This window comes from Rhinolophus ferrumequinum, chromosome 10 (assembly GCF_004115265.2).
Source record: "Rhinolophus ferrumequinum isolate MPI-CBG mRhiFer1 chromosome 10, mRhiFer1_v1.p, whole genome shotgun sequence".
NCBI lineage: Eukaryota > Metazoa > Chordata > Mammalia > Chiroptera > Rhinolophidae > Rhinolophus > Rhinolophus ferrumequinum.
The window spans coordinates 73,497,456-73,515,207 of record NC_046293.1 but is presented as its reverse complement, the minus strand read 5'-3'; the positions used below and the strand labels follow the sequence as shown (position 1 = coordinate 73,515,207).

Sequence of the window (17,752 nt, the reverse complement as noted above, 5' to 3'; positions counted from 1 at the left end):
ATATACCCAAATACAAGCTTTATTTTTTGAGAATTATATTGTAATTGAAGATATTTTTGTAAGACTTAATTTTATAATTTTGCCTATGTAAGTTAGGCTGTTTGTTTTCATTGGCTACATTTTAAAATAACATGTTATATTTCATGTTCAATCAAAACAAATTAGTCTTCATTGTGTAAACCTGCCTGTATGAATTTATCTTGGCATTTGATACCTTCAGTACCTATAGATTAAAGATTTTTACTAAATTTCTTTTAAAAATGATATCAAGAAATATGCATAAGGTACTTTCAGAGTTTAAATGATTTTTCTACTAATGCAAAACATAATTTGGGGAAATAGATAATATAAAAAATGCAATAAATCATCTAGAAAGCTTGAAAGTTTTTCTACATGAAAGTGGGGAAAATGTTCTAAAATTACAATATTTACAGATTTTGATCTCGTTTCTTCAACTTACAAACTGTAAAACAAATTTGCTGTCATTTTAACTCGTTATAACTTATGTGATACAGAAATTAAATGGAAAGATTTTTATTTTGCTTTCTTAACTTATTAAAGAATTGTTATACTAGAATGTACCCAAATATCGGCCCTTTTGAAATACTAGCTAAGGTGCATTTCTAGTTGGAATTTTCTTTGAATGCAGTATTACAATCATTAGTAAACAAGTAGCTTCATAGCTGTCACTGTAAGGATTCAAATGAATAACAAAACTGCTTCTGTTACTAATGGGCACAAAAATTTCCCCCCCCTAATTTTATCCGAGCTTATTCTTGTTTTCTATAAAGACGATGCAATACCGACCTGGATTGTAGTCCCACTTTCCATTCATTACCTGCATGACCTTGGATAAATGTCATACACTCAGAGCCTGGGTTTCGTCATCTGTACAATGGGAATCAAATCATGCTTGTCCTGACTACCTCACTGGTTGTGAAGGTGAAGAGATATGCTAGCTACAAAAGCAGTTCAGTTAGAATAAATGAGGAAAGAAGAATGGAGAGACTATGAAGTTACAGACTTAAGCAATGGCTCCAGTATGGCTCTTGTAATTTACCAATATATTGAACTGATTGTTTTAAGCAGTAATTTTTTTAAAGATAATTTTCTAGACTGATAGAGTTATTTTTTCATACCTCAGCACTGTGCTCTCCTCAGTTGTTTCCTGATTGTTTTGAGTGACAACTTATATGCCCTACTTCATTAGTACCCCATTAACAAAGGATAGTAGCCTTATAGTAGCTATGAATCAGATGATGTTTATAATTATACAGTTGGTTAGCTTCATAACTGTCCTATTGATTGGTTGGTTTTTAAAGAGCATGATTAAGTTGAAGTGTGCTTTTTTTTTTAAATTAGAAACTTTTCTATGTTTATAGCCTACATTTTACTTTAGTTTTTATTCTCTATCAGCTGCTGCTTGCAAAGTAGACTCCTTTATCAAGGGAGAAAGTGAAAAGAAAGGTTAGTAAGGCGATCCAATTTCTTACTTTTATAAAGGAAAATTCCGTGGTTACTAAAATAACCCATTGCATTTCATTGCTGCTAAAATTTTATTACAATTCAAAAAAAAGTTTCCAAGGTGTGGTATTTCGTATATGAGAAGGATAAATGCTTAAAGTAATACTTAAAAAGAAGCTAGTGAGATATTTCCACATGATAACATGATCTTGAACACAGTTTGCTTAACAAGTATAGCGTGTGTAACATTTTAAACTAACCATACAAAGAGAGTATGATACAGCAAAGCTGGGATTAACATGTATTGCTAATGTAAAAGTCACCCTCAAATTTGAAGCCAGTAACTTTGTCTCAGAGCCCTTTATTCTTTGGAAATTTAATTCTTAGCATTTAATACTCAAGGTGGAAATGGGGAAAAAAGATTTATTAAAGCTAAAACTTTTGAACTGAGTGGTGAAGAATAGATTGCCTCTTAAATTCCTACTGGAAGATTTTCTAACAAGAAAAGGTAGATATAAAAGTGTTTTTGAAGCTTGTAAAATTTAAATACATACATTCCCCTATCTTAATAAAGCAGCATTTTATGTACTTTTAAGATATATGTCATAGACCATATCTTTTATTTTATAAACAGACACTGGAAAAAGTAGCTCAAATATAGAGTAGCTTATATTTCATTTCATAGTGTTGGAAAATTTAACTCCTATGTAAGTCGATGTCAACATCCTGATATTGGTATAGAATTGAGGGTTGCAGGTTTGTTTTTAAATGAAAGTGGAATTTTTTCTAAGAAAGAATCACACATTGGCTAACATATTCGGTAGAATATATTCTAAATAATGAACTTTTTGGTATTCTGGAAACTTGTACCAGTAAAGTTATTATAAGGACTAATGCAAGCAGCAGGAAAAATCCTTACTATGTTTGGTCAACAGCTCTTTGAAATTTTCTTTTCCACAGTGCATAAAAATAGATCGACAGATGTTCATCTGGACTAATTTTTTGAAACTAAGCCATACCTGTGGCTGGCTAAACTATAAGCAGTTTAGAAATATATGTTTTTATTTTATTACTCTACTAAGAATGTAGTTAATTTTTATGGAGGTATCAAAAAGAAATAAGGCCACAAAAGGTTAAACATGGAGTAGTTACCATATGACCCAGTAATTTCACTCATGGTTATATATCCAAGAAAATGAACACCCATGTTCACACACAAACTGTACACGAATGTTCGTAGCAGTATTTCTCATTATGCATAGCCAAAAAGCAGAAAGCAAAAGCAAATTTTCGTCAACTGATGAATAGATTAGTAACTGTGTTGTCATACAATGCAATATTATTCAGCAATAAAAAGGAGTGAAATAGTTACATGCTACATGTATGAACCTTGAAAACATTACGCAGTAAAAAAAGGCAGTCACAAAGGATCATGTGATTCCATTTACATGAAATGTCCAGAATAGGTGGATCCATAGTAACAGAGTAGATGAGTGGTTGCCTCAGCCTAGTGGAGATGAGAAAGTGGGGCGGTGACTGCTAATGAGTGTGTCGTTCCTTGGGGGTGATGAAAATGTTGTAAAATTGATTGTGTTGATGGTTGTCAAACTCTGTGAATATACTACAAACCATCGAATTGTATGCTTTAAAGGTGTGGTTTGTATGGTATGTGAATTACATCTAAATAAAGCTGTTACCAAAAAAAGTAAGGAGAGGTTTATCGTCTGCTTCTGACATGAATTTCTCCTAATCTCCTCCAAGTCATATGTACTATATTTTATAACTACCATAGAAAATGTTATCTAACTTCTTTTTATATAATCATACAGAATCACCAAAGGCATTTATAATTTATTGACTTTTTACCATCACTACCTGTCTTGTTTCCTACCTAGGGCCAGACAGCCTTCGATGTAGCAGATGAAGACATTTTAGGATATTTAGAAGAGTTGCAAAAGAAACAAAATCTGGTATGTTTGAAGACTGTCAAAAAATTGTCTGTATTAGTGAATTCTCTTAATAGCTTTGAATTTCAAACAGTTAAGAAAAGTATTCTTGTGATGTTTGTACCTTTTGGTTTTAAGTTATTCTTGGGAGTCAAACTAAATGACAGTGATCAACAAATAAAGGAGTAGTAGTGTTTTGTCTTTTTGTTGCTTACTCCCATTTCTCTAACCTCTGTTCGCAAAATGAATACTTCTATGATGTATATGTTCTCTAGAACATGTTTTTATGATTTCATAAGAAAGTTTGCTTAGAAAGTGGAGACTATAAAATCTCAGATTTCTCAAATGACAGGCTCTAGATAAGCAAGGAGTGATGAGACTAGGAAATACCGTAGATGTTTAAGTCAAGTATCCCCAGACGTCTTAAGTAATGATTGGACCCTGACGTTTTCGGTGAACTAAAGTTGGAGGGATCTAACAAGTCCAACTTAGTCCTTCCTGGAGCTTTTGGGCTGTCTAATCTTCTTTATTCTTTATCCAAGTCCTTTTCTTTTCAGGTACAATTTAAATCATTTTTTTGTTTTTGTTTTGTGTTTGGAAAACCACTTTGTTACTATTTTAAATTCAGTATTTTACTTATGAATATTATTTTAATAGTATTCTTATTTTCCTTTGCAATAACTTTTCTAAAGCTCCACAGTGAAAAACGGGAGAAGAAATCTCCACTAATTGAATCAACCGCCAATATGGACAATAATCAGTCACAGAAGACCTTTAAAAAGTAAGTAAAATATTAAAGTAGGTATTGTTATTGTTGGGAACAAGTTGGCATGATGGCTGCAGACATGATTGTTAGATTTTGTGGACCTGGGGGAAAAATTAATGTATTTTGACCTTTTGTGTTTATAATTATTTTCCTTTCACAGCAAAGAGACCTTGATTATTGAGCCCGAGAAAAATGCGACCCGTATTGAATCTCTGGAACAGGAAAAGGTTGATGATGAAGAAGAAGGAAAGAAAGATGAATCTAGCTGCTCCAGTGAAGAAGACGAAGAAGATGACTCAGAATCAGAGGCTGAAACAGGTACAACTGGAAGGGTAAAGGGATTTTCAGTGATACTTAGTGTAAAGTAAGGGATCAGGTTTTAATTTTGAAACTTTTCAGACTGGTTTGCTACTTGTTCAGATACCTCCTAAGCCAGTAAATTACCTAATTCATGGAGTATTAAATCCCTAAGTATAGCTGTGATGTTATTGTTCTCTAATTACCTGGAGGCTTTTGTTCACCTCTGTGTTTTTCTGACCTATATTTTTAGGTTTGAAGGTGAAGAGGCTTCTAAATCTCCCATAGGATGTTGTGTTGCAGATAGGGTGTAAGTGGGTTTCCATCAGTTCAAGAATATTCCAGCTGCTTTCTGAGGCCCAGAAGTCCAGGAAGCTGGTCCCTGCAGCATCCCAAACATTACCTAAGAAATAGTAATTAGAAAGTGGGGCATGAATCAAGATACTTTCCTATGGGAGTATGGGCACATTAGCTTTGTTTGAGAAATTTTAAAGACACAGAAATATATAATATTCATATTCCAAATATCAAGACTTAACGGTTATTGACATTTAGCTATATTTGCTTAAAATTTTCTTTTTATAAGATTAAAACATTCCAGTTGTCTTCTTTAACCATGAATCCTAGTCTACTTTCCTTTCTTCCCAAAGACAATCACCATTATGAGTTTTTTTCTGTAATCTTCTAGTCCATTTTTATACTCTTACAGGTACACTCAGAAGTCATACATAGTAATTACAAGGTAGTTTTGTGTTTCTATTTTTACACCCTAGGAGTTGTTATGCAGCTTGCTTTTTTTCACTTAAAAGTTTTATTTTTTCAGTTTGTTCATATCTATCTATATCTTTATCTACTTAATTTATCCCTTTAGTAGTTTTATAGTATTCATCAAATACACCCATTTCCCTTGTGGTAAATATTTGCCTTATTCCCAGTTTTTCTTGTTGCAAATGATGCTGCAGTGATCATTTGTGTAATTGCCTCTTGGTGTTATGTTTGCAAAAGTTTCCCTAATAGATAGACTTTAACATTGAATTATTAGTCACATTTTTTTATTTTCATAGTTGCTGCCAAATTGCTTTATAAGGCTTCTATAATTTACATTCTTTTCCTTTTTATTATCAAGGATACTGTTTCTGCATTTTTTTCCTCTGGCCCACATGTTTTTGTAGGTTTTGTTTACAAACTTCCTTTTTTAAATTAACATTTAAAATTAACATTAAATTAACATTATTCTGTACCAGTTAATGACTCAAAACTTCTGAACGGCATGAGATTCCAGTATTGCCATCTTTGAGTTGTATAACCTGACATTTTAACATAACTTTATAAGAAAAAAAAATGCCATTTCCATTAAGACTTTTGATCAGTGAAAAAATGGTCATCATGATCAGAACTAGTTTGGTGGTTATTGATAAAGACAAGTAGAGCCCTAGAATTTCTTGGACTCCCTATATTTCCTTTAGAAACAGCAACAGTTTTGAATAATTTAATTTGTATGCACTCAACAAAATGTTTCATATAAGAAAATGTGAGAAGCTAAACTTTAATAAATAAACACATGTCAAGGAACATACTGATAATTCTGTTTCCCATTGAAAACAAGATGTTGCTAAACAGATATAGGCTAGTTATGTTGCCAGGTAATATGTTTTAGATTCCTTTATTTTCTTGAACCTTGCTAATCCTACAGGTAAATTATTTTTGGGTGATACACAAACAGTTCTTGAGAATCATAAATGGCCAAATTCTAGTCACTTGGGGCTTTCATTTTTTTAATTTATTGCTATCATATTGCTGGTCAGGTGAGTCAGTGTATCTTTTACCTTGGTGAGACAGTAGCCTGGGGAAATTAAAAGCTAAAGCAACAGGTAGTCATTGAATATTATAATTTATTTGTATAACGTGCTAATTAAAATATTTCTAATTATAAAAGCAAAAAGAATCAGCATGCACAGTGTTTAAGAACACAGACTGATTCATGCATGTAATTGTAGATGTGTAATTTATGTGATCTCAGATTTCTCTAAAATCAGGATAATAGTATCTGATTTACATGGATACTATATAACAATTACATTTCAAATGTTTGCTTTTATATGTATAAAATGAAACTACTAATTTAAATATGATCGATATACATGCTTATTTTAATAGCGCTTTAGTTACATTTGTGCTATTTTCCTTATTCTTTTTACTAAAATGGAAAAATGAAATATCATTGACATTTAAATTGCCTCAGATACTTTTGCAAGTATTTAAAGTTGTTTTTATGTAGTTAATCTTCTCCCTCTGAGACAGACTTTGACCCCAGTCTATAGAAAATATGTAGTTACAAATCACACTATATGCACATGAGCGAGAGAAAGCAGGACTAGTACCCAAGATCTCCTAATTCGTGTGTCAAGGCTTTTACTACTTATGTAATAGAATTCAAGAACTGAAAGTCTAGGCATCTCGCAGAGATTTCTGAGATTTTGTTATCTAAGTTTTTGCTTAACTGGCTCCTTCTATACAAATCACTGTTCAATGTTAGGCACTAAGGAGCTATTTAAAACAAATAGACTTCAGATTTAGGCCATTCTTGCCACTAACGTGCAGTTCTCTCAGCCTCTTTTGGTTGAAATATCCTTGCTTGTAAAATGAGAATAATTTGACTAGATGATCTAGCCAGTTCTCTCAATTCTATAAATATAAAAAGAACCTATTACCCTCAAACTGCATTGTATTAGAGTTGAAGCATACCAATCACTCCAGTTTCTCACTGAGCTAACTTTAAATGTTCCTCTGAAGCATTGTACTATGATAATTTTGTTCTTCCTGTTGCTAGTGGTCAGTTGTGCCAGGAAAATTTGAGTCTGTCTCAAGAATTAATCCATGTAAATGCTGTGTGGTTTCTTCCCTCTCGCTCTTTTAATATCAACAAGGCTTTATCATACTTTATTTGGCAAGCTTGAGAAAGCAGCTATTTCCCTGTAGAGCTACAGCTTTATTTGACAATTTCTAAACTGTTTCTTTTTTCTACTTTTTGTAAGATTGTTTCCTTGGGAAACTATTTGACATAAAATAGGTATCTTGCTGAATTTTGTTTCATAAAGTTTTTTTTATCAGTGTTCTTTTCATAAGTCAGGTTAAATAACATAGGAACTTAACCAAAAGTTTAATTTACTTTCAAATGATTTATAAATTTGAGAGGTAGTTGAGGGAATGAGAAAAAAAGGGAGGTATATTTTTGCTTTTAGCTTTTTTTCCTTTAGGTCTTCAAATTTTCATTCTTCATTGAAATCGAATGAATAGAAGAGCTTCAACAATATCGATAATGTTTACTTGAGTTGGATGGTGGGCACCTGGGGTTTGTGTCGTTATTATTCTTAAACCAAACAAATGTTTTCATGCATGCGTATGCATTCTTTGGTGTGTAGATTTTACTAATATAAAACAAAATTTTAAATCAAGAGAAAATAGGGGGGAAAGGAGAATATAAAAATGAAAGAAAATCTCTTGTATTTTGTCTTATTTCTTTTACTAGATTGTAAGCTCTATGCTGTTAAGATATTTTGTTGACTGATACATCCCTAGTACCTATGACAGTACTTGAAGTCTGGAGACACTTAATAATATTTGTTGAATTACTCTCCCCAGTTAGGTGGATTGTTTTCCAGAAGAATGATCTAGTTAAGTTATATATGATTTGTACTTTGCTGAATAGACTAGCTTCTGTTGAAGGAAAAGGAGTATTTAGAATGAGAATAAAGTTTATTAGACTGAGAGTCTAGCTCATTCTGTTTATTTGAAAAGCTAAGGTTATAGTGATTTTTAGATGTGGCAGTTGGGCCTTCTCCTTTGGTATAATTTGAAATATGCTTTTCACCTTATTGACATCTTATGGATATTTTCTTAGTCACAAATAGAACTGAATGAATCATTGCAAATTCAGATTGTTAGTGGGATGTTTATACTTGCCCTAAAGATTAAGGAAATTTTCATATTATCTACTTATAAAGTATAACAGCATATAATAATGATAACTTAAGTTGGAAGATTTCTTTGGAAAACTGACCTAAAGGAAGGAGAGAGGTAGTATAATGAAAATGAGTATCTCATAGGGTTTTAAAGCACTATACTTGTTCCCAAAACCTGTCCTACCCCATTTTGAAACCAAAAGAGTACTTTCAAACTAGATAAAATGACTTTTGACCATTTGGAAAGGAAGCTTTTCTAGCTCATTTATAAATTACAGTTAATTTAAAGATTTAAATTTATGTGGCCATTTTGCTAAAAGTCAATCTGATTTATATGTCTAATATAGTCTTTGAATTTTTTCTAGCATCAGATTGATTTTTCTAATATTTTTAAGAATCTTTCTGTAAGTGATTCACTCACTACTAGTTGGAAATTGTCTTAATACATTGTGAAAAGAGATTTGACCTACTTTAGCTAATAGTATGCCCATTTAACTATAGACTTTTTAGGGGTGAAAAGGCATGTTCTTTATGACATTGAAGCATACTGTTTGACAGGAATATAAACTGGTTATTGACAAAAACCATTTTTAGATTTCCTGGAATATACAGGAGCCATCAATATTAGATAAGCAATGTAAGTTGTTTATCCATTAGAAAATTGCATAGCTCTTGTAATTTTTTTTGTTACATTGTATTCATGCATTCAAGTTTTAAATATTAATTTTAAAGATTTTTTAAAATTTCCATAGTGTTAAAGGCACAAAAGTCAGACTCTATTTGTGCTTTTCATTTAGAAGCTTTGTTGTGTTTCTTCATGTAATCTTATTTACTTCAGCATACATACTGAGACATTTCTAGAAACTTCTTTAAAAAATTCATTTGTTAAAAAGGGTTATAGGGGGAAAAGACTTTAAATTAACAAAACCTTAAACAAAAACAGAATGTAAAATAATATTTTCCTACCCATTAAAACCGAATTAATGTAGAATCTTGACTCTTAATATTGTTTTTTTTTTGTTAAAATAGATAAGACAAAACCCATGGCTTCTGTAACTAATGCCAATACTTCTAGTACACAAGCAGCTCCTGTAGCTGTTACAACACCTACTGTGTCATCTGGCCAGGCAACACCTACATCACCTGTTAAAAAGGTAAGCCAAAATTGTGTTTGCTAAAAATACATGTATCCTGTTTACGTACCATTTGGGCTAAAGCGTTAAGTTCTAAATTTTTATAGTTAATTCTGAAAATATTTAAGGTTTTAGAATAAGAATATATTTTCCTTTAATTTGACTGAGGTTTCCTCTGAACTACATTATATTCTTTATGTAAATATTTTTTGCCATTCATATTACAGTTGGTAGTTGTCAGAAATAAATGACAGATTAAAATTCTTATGAAAACTAATCATGGTAATTTTTATTTCTGTTGAACTTTTGAGAAACACGGGCTTCATCATATCTTTTATCTCTGATAAGTAAAGGTGCAGCTTGATAATTTCATATGAGCCTCAATTAAGCACCAGAAGTACTACCACAAGTCAATGAGAGAACTAGAATCTAGATTTCTAACTCAGTACAAAGCACCAGGCATGCAAGTAAGGTACACCAGTAAGAGCATAATCTAGGACGACAAACCAGAGATTAGCTCCTGATTCCACCACCTTTTATAAATTGTTATGACCTTGAGTGAGTTACTATCTTCCTTATCTGCTCAAAAAGGTAAAACAAAAACAATAAATAAAGAGAGAAAGTAACCCTAAGTTAACCTTGTAAGCTTTGGTTGAGCGAGCCTGGCTAGTGACTAACCCTCCCAAAATATTAGTTTCATTTCTTCCTCTTCTCCCTTATTTGGTTCTCCATTTATTCTCTCTTTTTCTTGCTTCCTTTTCTCTACCAAACATTGCTTTCCATCTAGTATGTTGATCTTTTTAAAGACTTTGTTTTTCCTACCATGTTTCCCTGAAAATAAGACCTAGCCGGACCATCAGCTCTAATGTGTCTTTTGGAGCAAAAATTAATATAAGACCCGGTCTTATTTTACTATAAGCCCAGGTATAATATATGATATGATATGATATGATTAATATAATTAACATAATATATAATACTGGGTCTTATATTAATTTTTGCTCCAAAAGACGCATTAGAGCTGATTGTCCGGCTAGGTCTTATTTTCAGAGAAACAGGGTACTACTCCAGAACCTGTACTTCTTTTAACCCAAATTAAAGAGTAAGGATTCTGTTTTGTTTTTTTACCTACTTATCTTTTTTTAAAGGCTTCTTTCCACCAGCCTTATTTGTCTTTAATCAACATATTCTTTTCCCTCTCTGTTCACGCACAGTTTTTTTTTTTCAGAACCATTTAACAATTGGTTCCAGTCAATGTAACACTTGACCTCTAAATACTTCAGTATGTATCTCCTAAGTACAAAGTCATTATCCTTCACTCCTACTCTAAAATTATCATACGTAGGAAATCTAACTTTGATACAATACTATTAGCTTTGTTCACTAAGGTACAGACCATACTCAACATTTTCCCGATTGTCCTTCTAGTAGTGTCTTTTGAACTGTTTAGTTTTTGTTTTTTCAAATCAAGAGTCCCCTCAACGATTGCACATTTTGTTTAGTTGTCATGTCTATCCCGTTGGACTTCTGATTTTGTTACTTGTCTGACATTATTTGGTTTGCATGGGTTTGAGGACTGATTTGAAATCCCTGTTTTGAATCACTATTTATATCACAGCGTCAGTCTTGCTAATCTTTGGATTTGACTCCAAGTGGTCAAAATGTGAATCTTCTAAAAATCATAAACTAGAGAATGTTGTTTAAATCCATACTGTTAGTAATAATTCTCCTCTAAAATTTTTCCTAAGGAAAGCAATAATGTGAATTCTTAGTGGTAAAAATGTATGGATTTCACTGGTATGGTTTGAATATTAGGAAACTATATCAATGAGTTATCTTACCTTCTGTGTTCTAGAACTTAGGGCTTCTTGTATTCAGTTAGAACCCATGTTCATGATCATAATTATATATGCTTTAAAATGAAATTCTCCAGAAGCAGCCGGTCTGCAGAATTTTAAGATGGTTATCATGCCATAACTGGTATCACCATCAGCTGCTTTATTAAAGTTTTATTTAATTCTAGAACCCCTATGTACTTCTGCAGTGAATACTAACCTTTAGTTCTTTTGATTTATTATCTCTTAGAACTGTAGGATTATCAGAAGTTCCCAAAAGCCCCATCCCCTTGGAATAGCCGGCCTAGAAACTTTCATTCTTTTGAGTATTTACTAAGCAATCTCCTCCCTACCATAGTCAAATAATTATAGTAGACTCCTTATGATCAACTATATTTTTCTCAAGCATAGCCCCAGATTTATGACAACTTCCCAATTTATGCCTATTGCCCTAACTTAAAGCAGGTAACTTAATAACTCTGTTAGATTAGTAGGCTAATAACCTTTTTGCTTATAAAATTCTTATTCAGAGTTACTTCTGATTCTGTAATTAAATTGATCCAATGACAACTATTTGCTTCTTTAATGTGAATATTTAGAAATTCCAATTCTCAATTTCAAGCATCATAACTTACTTTGAAGGTTGTATTGTTTCAGTCTTTGTTTTTAAGGTTTTGTATCCAAATTTTATTCAAAGCAATAAAGTCATGGTATACAAAACATTTGGAGTGTTATTTTAATGGATGAAACAATCTTTTTATCAGTATTGTATGATTTTAAAGACCTGTTATTATGTTCAGTGATACTTTATGTACTTTAATTTAGCATTATAGTGTTTCTTAAGATTGGTTCAAGATTTTTCCTGTATTTTAGAGACCTAGTATACAATTTTTTTGCATGAATTGTTAATTTGTAACTGCATCTTAAAAGATTTTGCAGTTAAAGAGTTCTGTCTATTCTTGATTCCTACTCACTACTCTGCTTTTGATATTTAGACAAAGTTATCTTAAGTTCTTTAGCTTTGTCCACCAGTACATAAACTACACGCATGCACACACACACACACACGTACACATGTGTGATCTCATGGCAAGGAATAGATCACAAACCAGGAAGCTCTAAAACAGTATTAAATATCACTTATATTTCATAATAACTCAGGATAACTACAGAGAAACATGAATGTGTTTAAGTGATCTTCCCTTAAGTACTCAACTCTTCAGCTAAAAATAAAGAACTATTTCTGTAGCAATGAGATCAAGCCTATGATTTATGGAGATGTTAGCTATAAAACCATCAGCTTGATTTTATGATTTAAAATTTTAGCTAACAAATTTACATAACTCTCTAGTGAAAATAAATATTGTTGGGATCTCTGAAAAAGATTACTGATCTTTTTATGTATGAGCATAAATTCCAATAAGTATAAACTAGTTTTTCTTTACTAGATCATAAAAATTAGAATGTTCTTGGATTAAATGTTTTAGTTAATTAAATCCAGTTTCTAAGCATGATAGTTTAATAAAAGACTACTATATGCTGTAAGTGTATGAAGTATGCCAATAAATGTACAAATGTAGAATGATGATTTAAAAATGAAAGAAATCATATTTGATTTGTGGTAAAGGAATTAGTACATTTGAGATCATGAATGAATGAGTAGATAGTATTTCAACTAAACAAAGACAAGGAAGATTTGTACAGTTTGTTGGAAGGGAGAGAAGAAAACAGTGTGAGCCAAGTAGGGATAATGGGGAGTATTTTCCATGAAAAATGGATTGTCTAGTTTGATTGACGTATAGGGTATATATACAGAGCCAAATTGTGGAATGTCTTCATTTCTGTGGTAACATTTTTGTAATTTAATAGATAGTAGAGAATTATAGAAGATGTTTGAACAGGATGAGAGAATTATTTTGTATAGAATATTATTCTGACAGCAATGTACAGGTTTGTTTGAAGGCGAGAGGCTAGTTGAGAGGTTTAGTAGAGTCATTGAAGTTGCCCAGGATAAGAATGTAAACTAGAGAAGTGGCAGTGGTCTTGTAAAGGAGAGAAGGAGGTTTAGAGACTTAGCACTTACTTTATAGATGGAGGAAGATGACAGAGAAGTCTAACATGAGTATGAAGTTTCAAAAATAGGAGATTGAAGAGGTTATTGGTGCCATTGACAGAAATAGGGAACTAAGAGTTGGTTTGGAAACAAAGGTGTTTGATTTTCGATATGTTGAGTTTCAGGTTCTGATTATTGTTCTAGATAGTCCATTCTGCAGGTAAATAGAATCAGGACTGGGAATTTAGGAGTTAGACTGAGCTAGAGAGTAACAAATTTGAGAATAAGCGGAATATAATTAACATTTAGCCTGAGGAAGTAGAGAAGAGCTTACTCCCAACCCTTGGGAGAAGAAAGTGGAAAGAGAAGATGGGAAATCGGAGAACAGACTCTTTGAGTGCTTATGTTACAGGGCTATGACAAGGAAAGTTGCTAACAACAACAAAAAGACCAAGAAAGGGGGCGATCAGAAAAGTAGGCAAGTCAAAATGGTGTCTTGTTATAAAAGCCAAAAGGAGAGTTCAGGGAGTAGATATAGTTGAGGATTTCAGAGAGGTTCATTTATACACCAAGAAAAATTGAAAGGTGATTTTAAACACATAAACCAGAACTTAAATGCAAATTCATGTTAGGCAGAGTGCAAGTATATTAGTCATTAGAGTGCAACAAATGTCCATTTCAAAATTGATAATACTGCCTCATTTTTCTCAACTCTAAAATAACAGTAATAATAGTATTTCCATGGGTGATTATAAGGATTAAATGAGATAACCCATGTAAAACACTTAGCAAAGGGCCTGGCACCAGTAAACATCTGTTATTAATTAAATTTATTAAATGTAAGCTTCTGTTGTAACATTCAGTAAATGTTATCTGCTATCTATTTCTATTATGGAGGAAGTAACATTGGTTTCCAGTGTGGGGCAGATTTTAGGGTGGAGTTAGTAACTATGGTCTGTGGGCCAGTGTCAGCCCACATTACCCATTTTTCACAGCCCACAAGTTAAGAATGGTTTTTACATTTTTTTAATCGTTGTCGAGGGTGGGATAAAAAGAAGATTTTGTGACACAAATTGAAATTCCAATGTTCCTAAATATCTATTGGAACACAGCCGGATTTATTCACGTAGGTATTACCTATGGCTGCTTTTGTGCTACAGCAACACAGATGAGGAGTTACAACAGAGATTGTGGTCTCAAAGCCTAAAATTTACAATCTGGCCCTTTACTGAAGAGAGTTTGCCAACCCCTGGTCTAGAGTACTATGCCTTCAATCTCAGAAATGAATAACCAAAATCACCTCAGCACCTTCATATGACATAAAGATACTGCAAAGGTTCCTGAACTTAGCGGTCAACGGAGCAGCCCCTGGTGTTTTAGTAATTCTTTTCTTAGTGCCACTTGGCCAAAAGAAATACCTATTTGTTTCATTTATGAAGTAAGTAAGTACAAATAAGTTAATAATGGCAGTTTGAACAATGTCCAACAGATGTCACTGTGCTTCTCTCAAAATGTTCAAAGTATCTCATAGCACCCCTGTGATTCTGTTCTGGTGCCCTGGAATGCCTCAGTGCACATTCTGGAAACTGGGGAATGCTGTGTATATATCCTGTGACTGTTTTCGACCCTATTGATAGGAATTAATTACTGGAAGTATCAAAGGTGTAACACTTTTATCTGAAGTAGCCCTCTGACATTATGGATATTTTAACGAGCTTTGTTAAACTGCTAATCATAGCAAACTTTGGCAATAAATATGAAAGAAAGGGTCTTTTTTTTTTTAAGTATCTATATCCTATGCTTGTAGCAACTAGTTAAGTTACTATGTTCACCCATCTATATTTAACTGTGGTTGAATATTTAAATTCTATAAATGAAGTTGATGAAGTGAACTAGTTAAAGATAACAGATGTTTCATTTTTAGGGCTGTTGGAAGGAAATCCCTGAAAATGAAATAAATATTTGTACAGAAAAAAACTTTTTAGTTTTAAATGTTTATATTAATGTTTGGTGGAAAAATCAAACAGTAAATATAAGGTTATTATACTAAAAATATTACTGAAATAAGTATTATAATTAGAAAATATATCAGTTATTCCTTTTTTTATGCTGGATTTAAAAGTGTTTAACCCAAATACATAAATGAATAAAAGTAAAATTGAATTGCCCTAGTTTGTTCACTCACATATAATATTATCTGCTCTATATGCCTTTAACTGCTTTAGAAATTTCTCTGTTAGATTCTTTTCAGATTCTCTCATGCTGAAAGTAAGAACTCGTTCCCAGTGACTTTCAAAGATTGGATTTCTTACCCAGTTACTGGGCTTTAATTTATTATTATATTCTTTTAAAAAAGAAAAAAGTGTGTTTTGCTCATGACTTCCTTTTCTGTTTCATGCTTTCGATCTTTATCTCTTTACCTGTCTTATTTTAATTGGCTTTAGTATGATTTCATTGCTCCCATCATGCCTGTGGTGGAATCAGTAGATCCTGCATCATGGAGGCAGGGCTTGCGCAAAACTGGCATTGTTCTTGTGCCCAGTAAGGGTGAAAAATCTATGGTGAGGCATTTCTATGTGCAAGGATTTATGTTAGGTTACAACATAACAACTTTAATATGAATATTGGTTCCAAAGATGCATGGTTTTAAGTCCTTATGGTGTGCTCATTTCTGTTCTCTGTATTTGCATCATAGTATTTCTGAGTGATATAAAGTGTGGAGTGTGTTTTCTTAAATCTAACTTCTGTAAAGGTAGTTCATTCCTTTTTTCAGTTTTCGATCTTTACACTTTTGACTAAGACATTAACCTACTTAGTAAAAATGTTTCTCCTGAAACTATTAACTATAACTTTAGACATTTTATCTGTGAACTTAGCTTTTCCAGCTTAAGGACTAATAGGTCTTGATAATTCTTTTTTCTTTTCCTTAAAAATAAAATAAAAAGTTTCCAACTTCAGCTGCAAAAATTTCTTCCAAAGAAGAAGAGAGAAAAGACGAGTCTCCTGCATCTTGGAGGTTAGGACTTAGAAAAACTGGCAGTTACGGTGCACTTGCAGAAATCACAGCATCTAAAGAGGCTCAGAAAGAAAAAGACACTGCAGGTGTTATGCGTTCAGCTTCAAGTCCCAGACTTTCCTCCTCTTTGGATAATAAAGAAAAGGTAATCTATTTCACAGTCTGGTTTCTGTAAAAACTCTTATAATTTCTTTTCCAGGAACATCAAATCTGGTGGATTTTCTACTGTATATCATTAGATCTGTGTTTCAACTTATTAATAGTTCACCTGACTTAATGGATTACATGACAATACAAATGTACCTACCTGCCTTAAATATCTGTGTGGAATTTTAAGTATTGGGAGGATCAGATTATACTCAAGTAAAGGAACCCTTTATCTTACTTGTGAATTTATAATAAAATGTATCAAGGAGCAAACTTATTTTGTTTATTAGGGAAGTTTTCCAAAGTTTAGGAACACATTTATTCTAGAAGGTGATTATGCTCATAGGTTGTATTTATCCCGTATCTGCAATTTTGTTACCTAATTTGCATCTGATACATCATAAGCAACTTTTAATGAGTAGTTTTAATTACATTTTGAAAGGCAGTATAAAATTTCATTAAATACAATGTACCTCAGTTCATTCAATGTTATTTTATGTAGTTGGATTATTTATTTTCTACTGCATTTTTCAATGGGGTGTTTTTTTCCATATAGTTTTTTCCTCTATTTAGGAGTGTTTTTCTTGTATTAGAAATTCAGAAATGGAATTTCTCATCAAATAATTTTAATATCTTTTATTTTGTATAAATGTATTGCCCATTTATTTCCAACTACTTGATACTAATATAATGAGACTGTATCAGATGCCATTGTAACTACACACTCTACCTGATTTGGATAAATATAAGCTAAATAGTTTCGTTTTGACTATTTTAATGTTTTAAAGGATAGGATGTCAGGGTAGTAAATACCTTATATAACATAAGTGATTGGGACGTATCAGTGAGCCATATTTGAGGCCTTATTTCTCAGGGATATAGAAGGATATTTTACCTAATGAGACTATGTTACTTTAAATAAGCTGTTACAGAAGTTTTAGAAAAAGTCATTAAACTGCAGAGGAATTTTTCTTGGAGAAAGAAAAGAAAATTTGTTTGAATAGGCTGTCCTTTAGTGGTTATAGTATTTTGATAGACGCCAATTTTAGAGTTTAGGTAGGAACTGAGGAAATACTATAAAGTGAACTGTGATGGCTGTGTAATTATACATTTTGGATACTCTTTAATCTCTT

At 32.2% G+C, this 17,752-nt stretch overlaps 1 protein-coding gene across 9 annotated transcripts in view; it reads left to right on the top strand.

Annotated features, from left to right (window-relative positions):
• The window catches only part of PPP1R12A (protein phosphatase 1 regulatory subunit 12A), a 140,414-nt gene that overhangs the window by 86,438 nt on the left and 36,224 nt on the right, over positions 1–17,752 (top strand). For all 9 annotated transcript variants that reach the window (XM_033116702.1, XM_033116705.1, XM_033116704.1 and 6 more), the window contains exons 6-10: positions 3,360–3,434; positions 4,103–4,191; positions 4,337–4,494; positions 9,465–9,589; positions 16,402–16,617. In XM_033116702.1, coding sequence (XP_032972593.1) covers positions 3,360–3,434; positions 4,103–4,191; positions 4,337–4,494; positions 9,465–9,589; positions 16,402–16,617 — 663 coding nt within the window. The remainder of the gene's footprint in view (positions 1–3,359; positions 3,435–4,102; positions 4,192–4,336; positions 4,495–9,464; positions 9,590–16,401; positions 16,618–17,752) is intronic.